The 22,789-nt window shown below is 35.7% G+C and overlaps 1 protein-coding gene across 8 annotated transcripts in view; it reads left to right on the top strand.

The window, feature by feature from the left end:
• Positions 1–12,795, top strand: part of MCF2 (MCF.2 cell line derived transforming sequence) — a 114,719-nt gene extending 101,924 nt beyond the window's left edge. For 7 of the 8 annotated variants that reach the window (XM_077989648.1, XM_015128317.3, XM_015128316.3 and 4 more), the window contains 8 exons: positions 17–142; positions 831–1,052; positions 5,337–5,429; positions 6,799–6,877; positions 7,456–7,528; positions 8,818–8,927; positions 10,126–10,238; positions 12,052–12,795. In XM_077989648.1, coding sequence (XP_077845774.1) covers positions 17–142; positions 831–1,052; positions 5,337–5,429; positions 6,799–6,877; positions 7,456–7,528; positions 8,818–8,927; positions 10,126–10,238; positions 12,052–12,084 — 849 coding nt within the window. In that variant the 3' untranslated portion in view covers positions 12,085–12,795. The remainder of the gene's footprint in view (positions 1–16; positions 143–830; positions 1,053–5,336; positions 5,430–6,798; positions 6,878–7,455; positions 7,529–8,817; positions 8,928–10,125; positions 10,239–12,051) is intronic. The other variant, XM_077989652.1, reaches the window with a different exon arrangement.
• Positions 12,796–22,789: the final 9,994 nt, after the last annotated feature.

The raw sequence follows: 22,789 nt of genomic DNA, 5'->3' as shown, positions 1-22,789 counted from the left end.
TGATTTCTAATTACAGGAGCTATTAAAATATAGCAAAGACTGTGAAGCATCTGCTCTTTTAAAGGAGGCACTCGATGCAATGCTGGATTTACTGAAGTCAGTTAATGATTCTATGCATCAGATTGCAATAAATGGCTATATTGTAAGCACATTTTAATAATTGTTGGAATTTTAGAGGGTCAACATCTCAACGTCCCTTTTCCCCTCTTGGAACCAATTGAGAAATAACATATAAGAATCAGATAAATGGAGATCAAAATGTTGATATTACTACTGATAATGCTAAGTGGAGAATTGGCTTCAGATCAGCAGTCAAATGGATTTATGAGATCCCCCTTGTCCATAACGGTCTTCCCCCAATCCCAGACCTGGGAGATCCTGCTTAAGGAATGCTTGGGTCAGCTAAGAAAACGTATTGTTTCATAATTGCTGCTTGCCCCTATAGATAGGAATAGACAGGAAAGAAAAGAATCAAATCTTTAGCACTTGTGTCGCCTTTTAACAGGTTAGCTCCACCCAGTGGGAAAACTTGAACTGGTATATATCATGCACCAATCAGGACTGAAGAAGAGATGGGGAGACTTACCCTGGCTGAAATACCTCCAGATGATATGAAGCCAGAGAAAAGGAAGTTTCTTTTGTCCCCCACCCCCACAGTAATTTTGTACTTATGTGGTGCATGCCATGTTTTAACATACAAAGTTAAGTTTTTAAAAAACATAAATTATTCTTCAGGGTTTTAGTAGCTCAAGCTAAACACTAACATGTTGATGTCAGAGAGCTGAATGTAGCTTTGCTTTCTACTAATGGGTTTTGATTTTCCATTCTAGGGAAACTTAAATGAACTGGGCAAGATGATAATGCAAGGTGGATTCAGTGTTTGGATAGGACACAAGAAAGGTGCTACAAAAATGAAGGATTTGGCTAGATTCAAACCAATGCAGCGACATCTTTTCTTGTATGAAAAAGCCATTGTTTTTTGCAAAAGGCGTGTTGAAAGTGGAGAAGGCTCTGATAGATACCCATCATACAGTTTTAAACACTGTTGGAAAGTAAGACAATTTGTATCGGGTAATGTAGTATTGTTTCGTGTGTGTGTGTGTGTGTGTGTGTGTGTGTGTCTCCCAGTTTGCACATTTTTTTTTTGTTTCAAATAGTACATTTTATGCTGTAGCTGCACATCTTTGTTGTTGTTTTTTTTAAATCTTAAGTCTTATGTAGAGGTCAGATGAATCATAACTTCTCTGCTTGAAGTGAAGGTGAGGGAATTCATAGCTTTGATTCCTGCCTTTCTTCTCACTACAATATTAGGTATTCCCCAAGGGGGCCCCCTAGCATCCCGAAGAGCATGGCTTGAGATTATAAGGAGTGTCCCGGCCTCCTCAGAAGCACTCTCTTTCCAGTGGCACTGGGTGAAGTTCTTGGTCTTATTAGAAAGGAGCCTTATGCTACAGGAGAGACAGGGAGGAAAGAGTTGCCTCCTTTTCCTCAATGCAATTTAAAAATGGATAACTTTTGTATTTAGCATGTCCCCACCTTCCTTTCCATGTTCCTCCTCCATTCCCTAACTCCACCCTTCCTGGGTGTTCAAAGCCACCTATAGCTGAATCCTTTCCATATCTATCCTGTTCCATCTTTCAAAATTACTTTATTCTCTCCTATAAACTAAAATCCCCATTTTTTTCCTAATATTAGTTTGTTATTAAAATGAGAACAGTTTTGTTTGGGGAAGTTATTGACAACCCAATGATACTTAACAGCTGGTTTCTCCATTAGAGAAGAGGAACTTCCAATTCACATGATACCCATAATTGACAAATTTGAAGTTTTTTTACATCTAATGAATTTCATCTTTTGAATTTTAAATTCTAAAACCAATATAACATTTGTCACAGAAAATTTCAAAAATAGAGAAAATGATTGTCCTTAATTCACCAACCACTATCACATTAGTCACTTTTCATGAGCATGTTCTTTCATGGTTCTCATCACCAGTATATTTGACAATTGATAAAATTTTCAGCAGCAGTTATAAAGTGGACAGGCAATATGTTTTGAGACAGGCATGAGGTGTTTGTATTAGGAGACTACCTATAAGCAGGCCTTGCTTTTGATTCTTCCCATAGGATCAGCAGCCCCTAGTTGTTTCTAACAAGGTTCCTGCCCAGGGTCAGGTCAAAAAGAAGTAGTTCTTCCTATCATCTATTTTCCCTGCTTCACTCTGAACCCACAGCAGCTTCTTTAAAACTCTTGTTTTCATCCAGTTGCTCCTTTGATTTTAGCAGTCCACCTCTAAGCCCCCAAATCTCAAAGGGCCTTCTAAGTCATTAACAAACATTGATTGAGAACCAAAAACTTGTAATCTATGTCACAGAGGGCTCAAATCTCTTGCTGTCTATATACCTATTCCTTGGGAATGTACTTTACCTTCATAGGCATATTTGACCCAAATCCATTTGATGTACATTTTATTGTGAGGTGACCTAATTTCTACCTAATACAGTATTTCTATTTCATATTAAGTTTCTATTTTACCTTTAATTTGTTACAATGATGGACATGCCAACAAAAGGTTTCTTGAGTACATTAAAGTAAGGGGGATATTAGGTGATTAAGTCATGAGAACTGAAACTGCAGTTAAGTACCATGGAAACAGAGAAGGTGGGATAGATGCAAGAAACATTTCAATAGAAAGTAGACAGATGGGCTTGATGACTTACTAGCTACAAAAATTAAATAATACCTGACATTGAAGGAAGAAAATCTTTCTGATTCTTCTTTGGTTCCCCAGTAATGCCGAATATCCTTAATAAAAAACATTAGCCAGTGATGCCTACAAGGCTTTAGACCAGGATTCCTGGGAAAATGGTGATACCACTGAAAATTAGGATATTTCTTAGGGTTCACTATGCTCACTTCTGCTTGCCTGCTTATCATGAGATTCCAGCATTAAGCAATTGCTAGCATTCCTAGTCAATGTGTTGTTTAACAATTTGGGTTATTGTTTTCAAAGTCTTACCCTTTTTAGAGAGGATCATAACCTTCTCTCTCACTTTTTTGTAACTTTTGTTTTAGATTCAGGGGGTACATCTGCAGGTTTGTTACCTGGCTGTATTGCATGATGTTGAGGTTTGGGGTACAAATATCCCATCACCCAGGTACTGAGCATTGTCCCCAAGAGTTAGTTTTCCAACCCTTGTCCCTCCCCCTCCATCCCTCCTCTGGTAGTCCCCAGTGTCTGTTGTTGCCTTTGTCTATGTCTCTCACTTTAAATGAACTCTTGTTTTGACTGCACCATACAAACCTGGAACCCCATGGCCTGACCATGTACTTTCTAATGATTTATATGTTATATTTTAAGTTGGCCACTTATATACAAGGAAAGGCCCTATCTAAAGTCAAAGTTCACCAGATGGGGAGATTCAAGTCCTTCAGATTCCTTAGTTCATGTGTTTATTATCATTGATTTTTAAAAATTTAACAAACCTGCACATAGTCCTTACTATGTGCAATACATAATGGTTAGATTTCCAGTGCAACTCAGAAAAGTTCACTTAATCGATAATGATGTACTAGATGTTTGCAATAAAAAATAACAAAAAAATTGCAATTTAAATAGGGGAAGGAGTAGAAAGCAAATTCATACTTTATTTTTTTTATTTTTTTATTTTTTGAGATGGAGTCTAGCTCTGTTGCCCAGGCTGGAGTGCAGTGGCCGGATCTCAGCTCACTGCAAGCTCCGCCTCCCGGGTTTATGCCATTCTCCTGCCTCAGCCTCCTGAGTAGCTGGGACTACAGGCGCCCGCCACCTCGCCCGGCTAGTTTTTTGTATTTTTTAGTAGAGACAGGGTTTCACCGTGTTAGCCAGGATGGTCTCGATCTCCTGACCTCGTGATCCGCCCGTCTCGGCCTCCCAAAGTGCTGGGATTACAGGCTTGAGCCACCGTGCCCGGCCTATTCAAATTCATACTTTAAAAAGCTCATTATAGAATCTAAGCATTTACTCCATGCTATTTAGTCCTTATATCAACCCTATGAAATAGATGTTCTTTCCATTTTATAGTTGAGGAAACTGAAGTTTAGAAAAGTTAAGCAACTTGCACCAAGACATATAGCTAGCAAGTGAATAGTAGAGATGTATTCCAATCCAGACCTCTCTAACTTCAAAGCCTGTGTGCCTTCCGGCTTATCATGTTATTAAGATAAAACCATGTAATGAAACAAAATTAATTTTTAAAAATATTGAATATGAGATCACTATTCATCTTAAATTGTGGTATTTGAGCGGAAGTAGGTTAGTTGGAATGGTGGAGTGAGAATATAAAGATAGTTTGGGACACTGTGAAAATAACTTCTTACTTACATTCAGGGTGGATGTCACGGGTTCTTTCATTAATATGTTAAGTTACATTTCTAAGCATAAGTACTTTTCTTCTCCTTGGTATGGCAATCTCCCTGGCACTACCTTTAATGCTTATCAGCTCTAACTAGGGCCATTTGGGGAGCTCATAACTAGAACAGAGAGTGAGATACTCCTTTAGATAATTACGTATGAACTGAAAGAAAAGAGGAAGGCAGAAAGGACTAAAAGAATGTTTGTGCAAAGGAATGAGATTGCCCAAAATGCAATTAGCCAAGCTGTTAGCAGAAAACGATGAAAGAAAATGGAAGAGTTTATGACTTGCACGACCACGTTGAGGAAAAGAAAAAACTGTGGTAAGGAAGAGATATTGTGTACAGAAGTTTCACTGGGTACAAAAAGACAACAATGTCCCATGACATATTGTTTTTTTTTAGAAAGGCCAAGAGATTGGTGGAAAATAGAGAGATCCTTGTGTACCTGGCTGGTTCTCTCCTGTCCCATAAATTAAATGTTTGTAACTTGTAAGACTTCTATCAAAATAAATTAAAATTTGTAAGATTAAATGATCTGTCAAATGATTATTCTAAATAACCATTTAAATTAATTTTCAGTGGCTTTTATTTATTGATGTTTAATTACTTCTGTGTTTGACCTAATAATTTGTTTTAATAGTGTACTATTAATTTATAACATAATTAGATCTTAGATGGGCTACTTGGATGTTCAGATTTATAACATTTGTGTCAACCACTGAAATGAAGCATGCAATCTGAACTACAAAGTGCATAGTTCAATGAAAACATTTAAATACTCTCATCTATTATTGTAATTATCATTTCATATTCATTTAATATAACATGTATTTTTCTGCCCAAGAGAAATTCTGTTTCATTTAGAATATGATAGGGTAGATTTAATGTAATTTCATATTCGAAATAAAATGCTCATGAAAATTTTGACTTATTTATTATAGATGGATGAAGTTGGATTCACTGAATATGTAAAAGGTGATAACCGCAAGTTTGAAATCTGGTATGGTGAAAAGGAAGAAGTTTATATTGTCCAGGTTGGTCATTTTAAAATTCTTCTAGAAACCAAAACTTGCATTGAAATACAAAAGCCCAAATTTATAAACAAAAATAATTTTGGTCACATTTCACAATTTCCACTCCTTTCATGTAGGTCAGTTAAATATCATTTGAATATTCTTTGTGATGTATTTAAATGTTTTCTAGTAGCTACATTGAGATATGCCTGTGGTGTTCTCTAGGGCTTCAAGTTTTCACAACTACATAGGAGACTTATCAACTAGAGCTGACAGCTTGGCAGGTACTTCTCTGTCCCCATCTAGTTTCCAAGTTATGGAATTGTAATATTTCTGAGTTCCTCTTGTGCTAAGCGTTCTAGGGGTACCTGATTATGAGACATGGGAATGTGACAGTTCAGACTTGCTTTCTACTTCTAAAGAACATGGTTAAAGCCCTGGCCAGTTGTATAGGGTCCAATGTGTTTCAGGGAAGGGAAGAGGAATCAGAACATTTCAAGAGGATGTTGTCATTGCAATAAATATTTGTATCATGACTTGTCAATGTGCTGTTATCTGTTAAAAATGCTCAGTGTGTTTTGTTTGTTGTAATTCTTTACTAGTTGACTACAATCTATGAAAATACGTTTTCTTGGTTTGTTTAAGATATAATATTTGGTATCATTTAACAAATATCTTGTAAGTAATGGGAGGATATTTAAGGAGCCTTTCATGTTACCATCAGTCACCAAGGTTATTCTGCAATAGATGGCCTTTTCGGAAATAATAGAACTTGTTTTATTTTACTAAAATTAAACATCAAAGCATTATATTTTAAAAATAATCCTCCTGTAAAGACAAAATAAGTGAAATTATATTTCACATTTTCATCCAAGCATTATTATACCATAATTTAAGGGCAATTTCAAAATGGATTTTTTTTGAGACAGTGTCTCACCCTGTTGCTCAGGCTGGAGTGCAGTGGTGTGATCTCAGCTCACTTCAACCTCTGCCTCCCAGGCTCAAGCGATTCTCCCACCTTGCCCTCCCAAGTAGCTGGGACTACAGGCACGTGCCAGCACACCTGGCTAATTATTATTATTTTTTGTAGAGATGGGGTTTCCCTATGTTGCCCAGGCTGGTCTCAAACTCCTGGGCTCAAGAGATCTGCCCACCTTGGCCTCCCAAAGTCCTGGGATTACAGCAAAAATGGTTCTGATTGTATTATCTCATCTAATCTGATAGTGAATTATTTGCTTCATAAAAATTTTAACAATCAGATGGTTAAGATTTGAGTATGGTGTTATAGGGAGTCGATAATATTTTATGTACACAATTACATTTGTTTTATTATAGTACATCCTTTTTGAAAGGAAATGTGTACCACCTCCCTTTGTTTTTCAATCTTCAGGCTCCTAATGTAGATGTGAAGATGACATGGCTAAAAGAAATAAGAAATATTTTGTTGAAGCAGCAGGAACTTTTGACAGGTAAATTCAAGCATGCATTCTTCAGAACACGAGGTATAGTAACAGCTTATTGACTCAGATTTTTAAATTATTTTTCCCGAGAATGGGGCTGATATTTACTTTACACTATTACAATGAGAAGATTTGTTAATTTAATTAGTAGGAGATCGAGATTCAGAGGGTTGTTTAAACTATTTTGAAGGTGAACTTTACACTAGAAAATGAACCCTTGTGCTTAAGAAGCAGTTGAGAAGCAACACAGTGAACTGATTGTGGTAATTCCCAGTCCTTTCCATGAGATGATTCTGCTTAGTATCTCGAGTAATCATTGCTCAATAATGTTGGAAGGGGAGCCAGTTCTACTGCTAAAGTTGAACTTCTTGAATAAAATATTATATGATTCAGACCTTTCCAGATTCAAACTTGAGACCGGCCTTCCCTCTGATTATTTCAAGTCTGTGAAGGTTAAGTCTAATGGCAAGGATGCGTGTGTGTGTGTGTGTGTGTGTGTGAGAGAGAGAGAGAGAGAAAGTAATTGGCCTTCAAGGAAGTAAGAAGTATGACTTCTGAATGATAATACGCTTTGTTTTATTTCTCAGTTAAAAAAAGAAAGCAACAGGATCAATTAACAGAACAGGATAAGATTCAGATTTCTCTTCAGCAGAATGATGAGTAAGTGATTATTCTTTAAGAAATATCACTCCTGCAATCTTTTGTATTCTGTATGTAACATGAAACAATGTAATTAAAGTATCTCAGACAAGAACCATCCACCAATTTAGCAATAACTCATCAAATTCCATAAACACATCATTTTCTCAGGTCCGGCCTTATATTGGAGGCTGATAGTTCTTAATAGTTATCCCTTGGGTTGATTTTTAAACATGATTGAAAATGCTTTATTTTTAATATATCATTGGAAGAATTACATGTAGGCTGACAGGAAAGGAGGCTGCGCTCATAAGCCTTTTTTTTCCCAAAGTATTTTTGGTCATCTTTGATCTGATTGGAAAAAGAGAGTTGTAAGAATATGGGAACAGAGCAAATGAAGGACTGGTTCACAGTTTTACAGTCTCTTGATGGAGACCTCTTGCTGGTGATTTGGCCTCTCTCTACATAGACAGAAGGTATGGATCCTGGGAGGGAACTGAGCCTGGACACAACCAGGAGTTGTTAAGGAAGCTGGCAGTCTTATGTAACAGCACACTGGTATGGGTTTAGAGATGGAGTCATCGTATTCTGACTCTAGAAATTCCAAAAGGTGGAGTTTTCACTGAACGTTTGCATCTATGCAGAAAGAATTCTCTCACTGATTCTGAAGGCCTGGCACAGAGATTCACCATGCAGCATCTGCATGCTCTGGGGATCATTGAATGACTTATTAGAAATACTGTTTTTTCCTTCACTGCATGTCATCTTTCCGAGGTAGCTAAAATCAGATGAAACATGTGATGGTTCACATGGAGATTTAGGAGAACCATTTAAAAGTTACAGAGAAAGTCTTTATCTTTCAGAGTTCAAAAAACTCAATCTTTTTTTGTACGTTATAGGAGTAACATCTTTAGGTTTTATGCAGTGATTGACTTAATAGTAGCTGGTACATACTCAACAATATGAATCAGTTGAAGGTTTCATTTTCATTTATATACAACTTACCTGATTCATCAATGTTATAAGTCCACAGAGCAATGGGGATTGTATACAATACACCTACTTTGGGTCTAGAAGGGAGCAGTTTTTCTCCTTACATGATGGGGAACCTGCCGGCTTGGATCTGAGATGTAAGCTGTTGTATATTATAACCTATTGTCACGCAGATTTAAATAGGGAGTATTGGCTGTTTGGATGGATTCTCAGCATGTTCTTAACACTTGATGTCAGTGGAAGAAATACCACTTTAAATTTCTTTTTACTTTTAGACTGTACAAAAGCTTACTTAGTTTTATACATCACTATTCCAGAAAGCAACAGGGAGCTTTTATAAGTACTGAGGAAACTGAATCGGAACACACCAGCACTGTGGTGGAGGTCTGTGGGGCAATTGCATCAGTTCAGGCAGAAGCAAATACAGGTATGTGTCATGGTCATCCTAAGACAAGATTCATGGGTGTGCAAATTTTTACCTTTCATTGTTAATTTGGAAATCTACCCACTTGATATTTTTGTATAAACAAAATACAGTTAACCCATTTTTATAAGACTCTCATGTCTTGCATATGCAAGACACTCTGATGGGCACTAGAGAGTATTGGTTGTCAAGGTGTGGTCCCTGGGCCAGTAGCATCAGCATCACCTGAAAACTTTTACAGAAGACAAATTCTCTTGCTCTATTCAGACCTTCTGGATCAGAAACTCTGGGAGCAAGGCCTAGCCACTTGAGTTTTAACAGGCGCTCTCTCTGTGATTCTGATGCGTGTTCAAGTTTGGGAACCCCTGCTATAAAGGATAATAGTGATGAATAAAACATATATACTGGCTTCAAGGAATGCGCATTTCACTTACCCTTGGTTTAATGAATAGAGAAGAGTCATTAACAGCTGGAATATTTATTCTTCCTCTGTGAATAGTTTTATTTGAAGTGATTTTGAATACTTTATTTAATTCAACAAATATTGACATAACACGATCTGCATTCCAGGAGTTATACAAAGTGCTAGGCATATAGTCTAATTAGGATACACTCAGCTGCCATACTCATGAAGCTAGGAGAATAGAAAGATAGTTAAGCAATTAAAAGTAAATTTGGTGAGTGTTACAGCAGGGAAGTACAAAGTGCTGTAGAAGCATACAGGAGGATCACCTAAGCAACTCTAGGATCAATAGCATAGACTTCTTTGGAGAAATGCCTAACAGTGTGCCTGATACTCAACACTTTAATATGATGATCCTTAATATGGAAGATTTCTCTACTGGTTGAGGAGAAAAAGGTAATGATAGTGTTGTTGAGTTTCCAGTTATCCAATTAAAGGTCACTTCCCTCAGGTCATCTATGTTGTGGCCCCCAAAGAAGTAAGGAGAGACCAAAGTACTAATACCTTCATTTGGCAGGTGAGGAAACCAAGTTAGAAAAAAGTGACAATGACTTTTCCAAGATTGCATGAATAGTTTAATGTGGCCAGGATGAGATCTGTTAATTTGCTGCTTACATTAGATTGATTAATCCATTTTTTAAAATTCAACTTTTTAAAGCATTATAGCTAGTTTTATTTCTCACCTTGTGGTAAATTAGCACCATCAAGTAACTGCCACATTCCACACTTTTCTTATAGTTTGGACTGAGGCGTCACAATCTGCAGAAATCTCTGAAGAACCTGAGGAATGGTCAAGCAACTATTTCTACCCTACTTATGATGAAAATGAAGAAGAAAATAGGCCCCTCATGGTTAGTAATAATATATTAAATTAAAATTATTGAGGCAGTTTTACTAATGAAACATAGGTGGAGCACATAGGGGCAATCTTTTGTCAGCATCCTTGAGGCCATTAGGAGTGTGCCATTGCCAAAATAGTTGAAATAAATCTTATTATGAACATCAGGAAGCACTTCTCTCTTTGAGTAGAACCTGTTTGACCTATACATAGAACTTCTACTGAAGTTGATGAAATAGTCAATCTTTCCAAATCTCTATACATTGCCCAGTTTTATCTTTAGTAGAGCTTCACCACTGTGTTTTCCATCCAGACATGTGAAATAAAATCAGAGAACAAAGGAACTTCAAATATACTTTAAAAACCAGTTTGGATTCCAGATTAGAAAATAAATGAAATTAGCATTATACGTTAAAAACTATTTAATAACATCTTGGGATATATTTTAGTGTGTTCTCAAAAATGTACAAATGATATAAAATCTCAGCATATTAGAACAAGGGAGCACCCTGTAAAATTAAAGGAGGTTGCTTTAGGGTCAAAGTGTTTATAGAAGGAATAGTTTGCAAGTTGGTAGGATACTAGTGGGTTATTAAAGAGGAGGTAGGACTGTTTGGGGGTAAATCCCTACTTTTCTAAAGTCACCAGCTTGGAGGGTAGGAGTGATGCTTGGAGGTAGAGTGCTCCTTGGTGCCCTTCAGAGGAATCAATTACATTTGGCAGTTCCACTGTTAGTGTAAGAGGGTAAACCTCGTCTCTACTAAAAATACAAAATTAGGTGGCTGTGGTGGCGCATGCCTGTAATCCCAGCTATTCAAGAGACTGAGCCAGGAGAATCACTTGAACCCAGGAGGTGCAGGTTGCAGTGAGCTGAGATCGCGCCATTGCACTCCAGCCTGGGCAAAAAGAGTGAAACTCTGTCTCAAAAAAAAAAAAAAAAAAAAAAAAAAAAAAAGAGGGTAATGGCATGGATAATCACAAAGCTGTACAGCATTGACTCTGAAATGCGGTCTTTAAAAAAGTAGATATTGTTTCTCCTAATAATACGATGACCATAATACATATTTGTCTGATAGTTTACAGTTTGCCAAATGATTTCTCAATTAATATTCATAGTATTAGTATGAAAAAGAGCAGGCATTATTACCTTCAATTTACAGAGGAGGAAACTGAGGCTTAGAGCTGAGAAGGTATTTGTCCAGAGTTAATTGTCTATACCTGCAGTTCTCAAACTTTTTAATGAAGGAAGCCTTTACATCCTTAAAACTTGAGAACCCCAAAGAAATGAAAAAGGCAAATAGTGTCTTAATGTATGTTGACCTTGCAGACCCCTTGAAAGGGTCTCAGGAACCCACAACAGTCTGTCTCCCACACTTTGGGAATCTCAGGCTTAGACTAATAATAAAAAGAAGTTTAATTTCTTTCATTAATGTTGGCAGAGTATGGAATGTATAGAAGTAGTTTTTAAATGCGAGCAAAAAGTCAGAGGAAACCGGTTTGTGTTTAACCGTTTGCTGTAGATGATCTATGAAGGCATTGTAAAGAACTCAGCTTTCAGCATTTTTTTTCTAGCTATGGTATCATAAGATAAAGTAAATATGCAAAATTGAAGAATGCTTTAATCACAGAGGATGGGAATGTAGAAAAACCTATTAGTTTCTCTCTCTTTGTCCAATAATTCCTAAGGAAAACATACAAAAGCGCAACACAATGTATTCCATATACCCTTCTTCCCTGCCAAAAAAAGAAGCTGGAATGGCCTGCTCTTTTGGCCTCACTTGATCAAGTTGTAAACTGAGCAATAATGGGTGCTGCTTCCCTTGTAGAGACCCATGTCGGAAATGGCTCTCCTATATTGATGAAGCTACTATGTCAAATGGCAAGTAGCTCTTTCCTGCCTGCTTCTCAGCTCATTTGGAAAAATACTGCGCAAAAGACATTCAGCTCAAATGATGCAGATGTTGTTTTCAGGTTAATGGACACACCAAGAAACCACAGCACATACTTCTTTTCTTTCATTTAATAAGGCTTTTAATTATGGTACGCTGTCTTTTAAAAATCATGTATCTAATGTGTCAGATATTGTGCTTGAAAGATTCTCATCTCAGAATACTTTTGGACTTGAAAATTATTTCTTCTCTACTTTGTAACCAAATGCAATTGGTGTGCCTTGGATTATTTAGTTTATTAATGAATTAAGTTAAAATTATGGCTGCAAAATTGGTAAGGTCAAGTAAAGCACAACATTATGATTTAATATGCTTTTGTTGAAACCACAGCTTTTGTGCCCATTATTTTAACCTGTGTAAAACAATACAAAGCCCAGAAATTCTTTTTGGGGCATGAGTAAATTTTGTTCAGGGCTACTGTCTGTATGTGCCCAGATAAAATTTTCATGAGAGTAGTTTACAAAAGCCCTATTTAAAAATTATTATTTTCACACTTGTTTTTTTCTGGATTTCTGCTTATAATTAATGTAACTTAAATTAGTTGTGCTCTGCTATTTTCCCTATATTTCATGTTGTAATTCTTTTTTTTCAAATAAAAATTGATTCTTCAGATTAAATAAACTTATTCTGCCTTTTTTTGTCCCCCATCACATACTGCTTCATGTCCATCTGTTCCTGCAAAGCTTCTGCAGCTACCACATTTACCAGTGAAGTAAAGAGTAAATTCTTCATGTCGCAGAGCAGGCAGTTATGCAAGTGGTTTTGCAATCAAGTTTGTACCATAATTTTTAAAAACAACTTTACAGTCTCCAGGCAAATATAGAGCCTAGCAGACTGCAGGAAGAGAGGCTCAGAAGACGTCCTGATTAGACATGGAGATGTCATTCAGCTTCTCCATGGGGATGCTGAGGGTCAATGGTAGGTGTGTTTGCAAAGCCTGTGATGATCTCCAGCTGGGGCACATAGATAGCTAATCAAATGTTCTGCTTTATCTGTATCTTTGTTATACAGTCTCTAAAAGCAGAAATATCACAGCAATGGCTTTCATTTTCATTGCTTCAGCACTGCCTATAAAGCTCACTGAAAGGAACATTAACCTTTGGTGAGTGAAAAATGCTTTGAAAGAATGACATGCTATGAGTCTGCATGTTCTTTTGTAGTTTACCTTTGGCTCAGATGTTTTAGTTGATATGTCTGGGCTTTGTAATGGCTACAGATCACATTCCATGTGGTCATTTAAGTCATTCATTAACCACATATTTAATGAATGCCTACTGTGTGCCAGAGACCACACTTTACTACTTTACAACATGGCTACACTTCTGTTTATCAGTTCAAATATTGACTTTTTAGTCTTATCATTCTACCCTTATGTCTTTGACTTTATACAGTACTGATTGTAAAGATGGTTCTGCCAAATATACTGTTTAGGTAGGAGAGAACCCAAGCAGGAAGCAAATATCGTTTGGATTGAATGAAACTTCCATAATTCTTTTGGAAATTTTAAGTGTAACAGTTCTGTCTTCATTGGCTTAATAACTTGAACTGAAATGCTACATTGACTGTGTACTCTAACCCTATAGGTGGGAGAGGGTACACACAGAGTTAAAAGTTAATGATGGCTCATTAAAGTAATAAGTTTTTCTAATAACCAAAGTCCTTTGTAGGTTGCTTAAAGGACTCAAGCACAGGGTCATGAAGGTTTTTGAACACATGCAATAGCTTTGTGAAAATTTGAGCTGCAATGTAATGTATTTGTTTTGATTCACTTAGTATTACCATTGTTGGCTACTAATTCATTTATTATTTAGGTTGGTGAAAAATCTAAACAGAAGAAAAGAAGGTCTGATTCTTGGAAACAGTTTACATATTTTAATTGGTGACCATAGGTTTCGGAATGCCAAAGTTGCAGGTATAATATGAATAAACTGTACACAATTTGAAGACTGAAAATGTTAAAGCTTCACCAAAGATGACATTGGCATAGAGTAATGACCTCTCTTCAGTTAGAAATAAAGCAGCCAACACATTATGTTAGCTAGGATTTTTTTTTCTTTAATAGTTTTAAATTTATGAATGAAAAATTTAAAGGCACATTAGACTTTTCCCTATAAGGCTGCTAGTCTTGAAAGAGATTTAAGATACTATGGTGTTTTGTAAGATACTCTTCAGAATTAAATACTGAGGATATGCTTTTAAGGTACCTGCCTTACTGTCCAAGAATGCTTTACTAGTGTGTGGCTCTACACTGTCCTCGGAGCATGTTATTTCTTTGTGGTAGGTCTCTGCTACACACACACAGACACACATATACAAACACACTTGTGTCTATACCCTAGACTTATGTGTGAAGGTAGTATGAAGCATTGGGAGCTAATCTGATGTTCATTTCTATTAACTTAACCCTTAGTATGTAACATTTCTGTATATAAACCCGTTTTCTTGTAGACTTTTCCTCTAAGTGACACTTAGCTGTCTGTTAAAAGGTAGCACAGAAAAGGAAAATCAATTAATTGTTAAATAAGATGATTCTTACATGGACATAATTCCTCCGAAGTCCTAGTTTTGGTCGTTTGTTTGTTTGAATTCCAGGTAATTGTACACTGTTTAAACACACTAGGTGTAACTTATTTGGTTCCAAATTTTATTTATAACATACAATGAAATCTAAGGATAATGAGGCTTAATAGAAATGCTGGGTCACATGGGAACCGCTCAAATGGAGTCACTTCTCATTTGTTCGTTTGAGAACTCTAATCTGGGTCACCTTTCAAAGGCTTTTTGCACTAATTGTTAAATTATTTAGATAATTATTGAACTACTTAATTAGTAATCCAAAATCTAGTATACTGACAACCTGAACTATTTGACATTTATTAAAAATTTACACCCAACAACTGCAGAATGTATCATCATTTTCAAGTATACGTGGAACCTTCACCAAGATAGGCTACCTTCTGTGTCATAAAACAAGTCTTCATAAATTTCAAAAGATTGGAATCATATAGTCAGGATGTAATCTTAGAAATCAGTAAATCCAAAGTATTTTGTTATTAAAGAATACACATCTATACAATACATGGGGCAAAGAAGAAAGCACAAGGGAAATTTGAGCTATTTCAAATTGGATGAAAGTAAAAACTCGAAATATCAAAAAATTTGTGGATGCAGCTAAAGAGGGAGGCAAATGTGTGGCTTTAAATACCTGTATTAGACACTTGAAAATCAATGTAATTCATCATATTAACATAATGAGGAAGAAAATTATATAATCATTTCAATAGATACAAGAAAACCATCGATAGAACTTCATACTCATTTATGACAAAAACTATCAGCAGACAAGGAATAAAGGGAGTTTCTTCAATGTGATAAAGCACACTTACAAAAACCCACAGCATCATACTTAATGGTGAAATATTGGAAGCTTTCTCCCTAAGACTGGAAACAAGCCAAGGATATTCACTGACCACTTTTATTTAACATTATACTGGAAGTCCTAGTCAGTTCCATAACACGAGGAAAATATTAAAGAACTAAAAGATTAAAAAAGAAGATGTACCGTCATGATTAGCAGATCATGTATATGTACAAAACTGTAAGGAATTTACATTCAAGTCCCTACTAGAACTAGTAAGTGGATTTTACAAGGCCACAATGTGCAGTCTTTACAAAAATAAATTATAATTCTATATCCTAGCAACAAAGAATTTAAAAATAAAATTTCAAAAGAACATTTATATTAGCAACATAAGATATAGGATAAATGGAAATAAATCTAATAACAGATCACAAGGCTTCTATACTGAAAACTACAGATCATTGCTGAGATATACTTAAGATGACCTAATAAAAGGAGAGCTATACCATGTGCATGATTTGGGAATGTCAATTTTGTTAAGAAACCCATTATCCCCAAATTGTCCTATAGATTAAATGCAATCAAAATCAAAATCTCAGCCACTCCTTTTGAAAATTTAAAAGACAAATTTATTCTAAAAAATATGTTAAAAGGCAAAGGATCTAGTACAGAAGAACCTTAAAAATTGGGAGGACTTAAGTACCTGATTTCGATACCCCTTATACACTACAGTAATCAATACAATATGGCATTAGTGTAAGTATAGAAAGGTAATGATTTCATAAATAGTCCCACATATACATGATCATTTTAAATCAAGGGGTCAAGTCATTTAAATGGGGAAAGGAAGGTTGTTTTAACAAATGATGTTTGGCAACTGGGTATCCATATGGAAAAAGAAGTGAACCTCCATCTCTATATCTCACTTCATACACAAAAATTAATTTGAGTTGGATCACATATCTAAACATTAAAGCTAAAATAATAAATCTCCTAAAAACAAACAGGATGATGTTGTCATGACTTTGAATAGTTAACAATTTCTTATACAAGACAAAAAGCTATGAGGATGCAAAGGCTAAGAATGATACAATGGACTTTGGGGACTTGGGAGGAAGTGTGGGCGGAGAGCAAGGGATAAAAGACTACAAATAGGGTGCAGTGCATACTGCTCGGGTGATAGATGCACCAAAATCTCACAAATCACCACTAAAGGATTTACTCATGTAACCAAATACCACCTGTAACCCAATAACCTATGGAAAAAAAAAAAAAAGACAAAAAGCAGTAGCTATAAAAGACGAGTATCAGATAAATACAAAGAAACATTACACATGCTGAATTGAGCAGTTTACAACTTAAAAAATATATACATGTTAGAAAAGGATAAAATCTAAGACAGTAACATTTTGAACACTTTCAAAAGCCAAATAGTTCTAATTAGTCACATTTTCCCCAGAATTAACCGATCGCATTGAAGAGTTGTTAAGTTTGAAAATAAATATAGCCAGCTTTCTGCCAACTATTTCATGCTTATTTAAATGGTTAATGAAGAGAGAGAGAGAGAGAGAGAGGCAAAGACACAGAAAGAGACAACAGAAATAAGAAACACGGGTCACTTAATATATGTGCTCAAAGAACTGTTTGAATCAAGACATATAAATCAGTGTTTTAAATAAATTGTTCTTTATGAAGCAATTTAAAAAACCCAATAAAGCCATAAAATAATACTGTAATGTATATACTAGAAAAAAGTTCCTTCTTGTGCTCAGGTCTCCAAGATTCAAAAGTGAAAACACAAAATGTACTGATCTAACTTCCATATAAACATTCGTACTCAACATTAAGAAGACTCAGAGTATATTTTCCATCACTTTTATCATCATCGTTTTAAGTGTAGAGCCAGATCTCCTCACATTTAATTCAGGACAAAGTTAATTACATTAATTTTTAGCTAATTGTAATGCAGGACATATAAAATTATATATTTGATTAGTTTTAATTTGAAATTATTCTATTACTGTTAACTAATCCCAGTAGATTTAGGGCATATTAGCACCCTTTGAAAAGTGTATGGAAAAACAACACTTTCAGTCTACTTTGGGGTCTGTGCTTATTTTTCGGGCAGTGAAGGGCTTACCTATACATTTATCAATGTAATACATTTTATTTGGGGGGGAAACTCACATTATTCCTTTCTAGCCACTTTATTTCTACTGTGAGTGCACGTTTTCAATATTCTTCTTTTTTTGCACTGCTATTGGGAGAGTTGAAATGTAATGTATTGTTATATCATCAGCATTTTAAGCATTTATTATTGTGTGGTATGATACTAGATAAAAGGAAAAGGTCCCATTGATCTGTGTTCTCTAGAAGCCCCTGACTTAAGATATTATTAAAATAGATTACTTTCAAATAACATGCATTTATGACTTATGTTGAAATGACAAATTAATACTTCACAGTAGATTTTGGTTGAATGCTACAATATCAAGTGGTCTTGATTGAGATCTATCCTCTCATTATATTGCACAGAGCGAAATAGTATTTTGTGGCTTATAAAAATATATTGTGATGTGTGTCCATCAGTGGATTAGGAAATTATAACTGAGTATGCAACTGTCAACAGCATTAGGTTTTAAAAATATGTTAGAGAGTTTCATTTATAATCTGGCAAACAGAATGTAAACATCTCTCTGATATTATGCATTTAACATGTTTCCTATTATCTTCATGCATATGGCATAATTAGTACAATATTTATAAAAATTCATTGTAGAAGAAGAGAATCTTAATTATTTTATTTTGCTTTCAGTGAAGCTATCTCTTTTATAAAATAGATTCCTTTAATAATTATGAAACTGAATAACTTTCATATTAAAATTAATAACCAGAAGACATCACCTTGAGTTTATGATGGACCTTTTGAATCCTCACACTTAGCATTAGAAGTTACGGCACAGATAATGTTTTGGCTTTAAAATTCATTTGAGTGTTAACATCATTCTTAATTATTTTGGAGCTGCTGTTCTGAGTAATACAAGGAGTCCGAGTTCACCTTGAATTCAAGGAGATTGAATAGACATTCTAAAAATAATATTTTCTTTGAGGGTGTGAACTATATTATATTTCCTAAAAGTGTTACAGATAAACAGCACCGTAGTCAGGTTATCCTACACTGCCCATGACATTTACAGGAATTTTCTCAGCATTGAGGTGAACTTCGTCATTTGCAGTTTCTCAGCCTTGCAAGAAACATCGGCCGGGCGCGGTGGCTCAAGCCTGTAATCCCAGCACTTTGGGAGGCCGAGACGGGCGGATCGCAAGGTCAGGAGATCGAGACCATCCTGGCTAACATGGTGAAACCCCGTCTCTACTAAAAAATACAAAAAAATAGCTGGGCGAGGTGGCGGGCGCCTGTAGTCCCAGCTACTCGGGAGGCTGAGGCAGGAGAATGGCGTAAACCCGGGAGGCGGAGCTTGCAGTGAGCTGAGATCCGGCCACTGCACTCCAGCCTGGGCGACAGAACGAGACTCCGTCTCAAAAAAAAAAAAAAAAAAAAAAAAAAAGAAACATCTTTGCATTTTCCATTACCCCCACGCAAAACTGCGGTGCTATTTTGTTGCCAATTAAAGTTTTTTACAGCATCTGTTTAGATTTCACCTGAAAATCTGAAATCAATTCTTTTGAACTTTTACAGATAAAAAGTTTTCCTTGTATTTTTTGGGTAACTTTTCAGTAGCAAAACTTCAAAGAGAGAAGACAGAGAATCAGAGATTTTAAACTCCTGTGTTAATTGATAGCTTATTATTTAATTTTGTGCTATCTCTGTGATTATAATACCCCAAAGAGATATGTTCTGAAGGATCTCTTTTGCATGCTGACTGACCTTTAGGGTTGTCAGAGCTATCTTATAGTTTTAAGATGATCCAAGCTGAACATCCTGTAGTTTTGACATGTTAAACTTTACATTTTATGCATTGAAGTTTAGGTACAAATCACAGCTTTAAGTTAAATATTGTTATCTGTACCGCAGATGTTTCTTAATAAAAATCTGCTTTTCAATGTCTTTAGTTACTTTTCAATTTTCTAGAAAAATTTATTCTAGAAAAGATTTTCTGAAGTTGTATTTCTTCTTAGTTTTTTTTTTTTAAAAAGTACATATATAGATTTCTCTTTTTTAAATATATAAACACTGTGATCACTTCTTTTGAAGCAAATGGCCAGTCGTTACATGCAATATTAAATTTATGTTTGGAGTATTTTATATTATGGACTTCTGAAACAATGGTTTGAAATTTCTGCTTTTTGAATCATGAGTTGTGAGTTGGACTTTCAAGTTGCATATTAGGTGCATGTTTTTCTGTGATTGGTTAATAAAAACAATAAACATAATAGCTATATAATGTATAATTTGTCTTTCAAATAGGTTTATGTATTGTATCAAGATAATAGATTTTGCTAGTGGTATCATCTGATGGAACAATCTGGATGGCAAACCAATTGTATTTTATCTAAAGGTACTTGTAAATTATAAATCTTCTAATGTCCAGTTGCTGGAATTCCTGATGGTAGATTTATAAGTTACTCATTAAAGTGTCCATATGCTTGACATTTCACTTAACGCTTCTGCAACAACAACAGATTGAAATCAAAATACATTCATTTTGTGTGCTAACACTGTGATTAGAAGACAGAATTAGGGAAATGAAATTCTTGAATAGCAATGTCCCTCTGCACAAAGTGTTTTAATTTCATGGTAGTAAACTAGAGATTTTAATCATTTAAAACAATGCTGGGTTCTGTTATGGTAATTTAATATTTAAATCACTGTACATGAATGCTATATTTGTATATGTTTACAAATGTAATTGTACTGTCTTAATTTTATTGGGCTATAAATGTGTATTACTCTAAAATATAGCAGCAATTTCCCTTTAAGTTTTTCTTCAAAAACTTAATCACATTGTAAATGTACTTACAATGCAAATGCACTTGTATATATTCCACATTAAGAATATTCAACCTTAAATTCATTCTTATACTTTTTTCAGTTTAGTATAACATCAATTATACATTAAAAATAACTTTCCTCTCATTTATCAGTGATACTCTCCTAAAGGCACCATAAGTATTTTTAGATTAATGTTTACCTTCAGCCTTGCTTCCTGATTCTCTCTTTGAGAGAGGAGAGAAAGAGAGAGATCTGACCAGAGACGGAGTAAAATGTTTTGCTCAAAAAGTTGCTTTACTCAAATCTATAAGATAGCAATAAAAGCAGTTTCAAAGGTTAGATAGCCATGTTTATGAGTGCATGCTTCCATACCCTGAGAAAGTTCGCTTCCATATACTGAAGCTCAAGGAATCCTGGAAAGCACCTAGATACCTGCAGTTGTTTTCTGTTCTATAACTTTCTTCTGCAAAGGACTCTTTAGTTGGAATTGCCAGACCTAATGATCTCTTTCACAGCCCATTTGGGAGCTAGAACATGTGCCTTAATATGGAGTGGGGAGAGAAGCCTATAACCTTGGTTTGACTGAATCTTTCATTAAAATAAAACAACACTGAGATGGTTTTAGATGTCTTAATAGGCATCCCATCACAGGATAACTACCTCTTTTGCCTTTAAATTTGTTTTGAGGTCTTTTGAGAAAACACTTGTATTAGGCCGTTCTTGCATTGCTCTAAAGAAATACCTGAGACTGGGTAATTTACAAGAAATGAGGTTTAGTTGGCTCACGGTTCTGCAGGCTGTACAGGAAGCACAGTGGCAGATGCTTCTGCGGAGGTCTCTGGAAGCTTGCAATCATGGCAGAGGGCCAAGTGGGAGCTTGCACATCACACAGCAAAAGGAGGAGCAGGAGAGCAATAGGGGGATGTGCCTCACACTTTTAAATGACCAGATCTTGTGAGAACTCACCCACTATCATGAGGACAGTACCAAAAGGATGGTGCTAAACCATTCACAAGAAATTCGTCCCCATGATCCAATCACCTCCCACCAGGCCCCACCTCCAACACTGGGAATTACATTTCAACATGAGATTTGGGCAGAGACAACATCCAAATTATATCAGCACTATCAGTGAAGTAGTTAATCAACTTAAATTCATCTCCAAAGAACTCCCCGAAAAATAAAATATGTATTCAAGTTTTATTCCTGTGTTATTTGAGGAGTAAAATGCTATTGGTGATATTTCCAAAATTACACATGAGTCTCACAATATAAAATACATGGTTGTTCATTGTGGAAGACAGTGTGGTGATTCCTCAAGGATCTAGAACCAGAAATACATTTGACCCAGCAATCCCATTCCTGGGTATATACCCAAAGGATTATAAATCATTCTACCATAAAGACACATGCACACGTATGTCTATTGCAGCACTATTCACAATAGCAAAGACTTGGAACCAACCCAAATGCCCATCAATGATAGTCTGGATAAAGAAAATGTGGCACATATACACCATGGAATACTATGCAGCCATAAAAAAGGGATGAGTTCATGTCCTTTGCAGGGACATGGATGAAGCTGGAAACCATCATTCTCAGCAAACTAACACAAGAACAGAAAACCACACACCGCATGTTCTCACTCATAATTGGGAGTTGAACAATGAGAACACATGGACACAGGGAGGGGAACATCACACACCAGGGCCTTTCAGGGGGTGGGGGATTAAGGGAGGGAGAGCATCAGGAGAAATACCTAATGTAGATGACATGTTGATGGGTGCAGCAAACCACCATGGCACATGTATACCTGTGTAACAAACCTGCACGTTCTGCCCACGTATCCAAGAGCTTAAAGTACAATAATTAAAAAAAAAAAAACTAAAAAAAAAAATACATGGTTGGGTTATAAAAGCCACCCTGACATCTAAGTGATTACATTCTCTTAGGAGAAAAATGTCATAATACATTGTGGAAAGTGTAGGAGAGCAGAAGAAATACTTAACTTGGAGAGAAATTAGGTCAGTGATTTTGTTTTGGGTTTAGTCAGAAATCAACCTGGTTTCACTCAACAGACTCTCACTGAGGAAAATGCTTATTATTTAGTAAATATTAGAACACAGGAGCCTTCTTCCTTCAGGGCAGCAGACTCTACGGAGTTTAATGAGTCAAATCTCAGGCAATAAAATATCAAAACAAGTCATTTTTATTACATTTCAGTACACTTCCTCACATTGATTTCGACTGGTCAGTTTGCAAGGGGTTTTATGGGAAAAAATGGGAAGAAACCAGTGTTA

Source organism: Macaca mulatta, chromosome X, assembly GCF_049350105.2.
Source record: "Macaca mulatta isolate MMU2019108-1 chromosome X, T2T-MMU8v2.0, whole genome shotgun sequence".
Classification (NCBI taxonomy): Eukaryota; Metazoa; Chordata; class Mammalia; order Primates; family Cercopithecidae; genus Macaca; species Macaca mulatta.
This window is presented reverse-complemented; position numbering and strand designations above follow the sequence as displayed.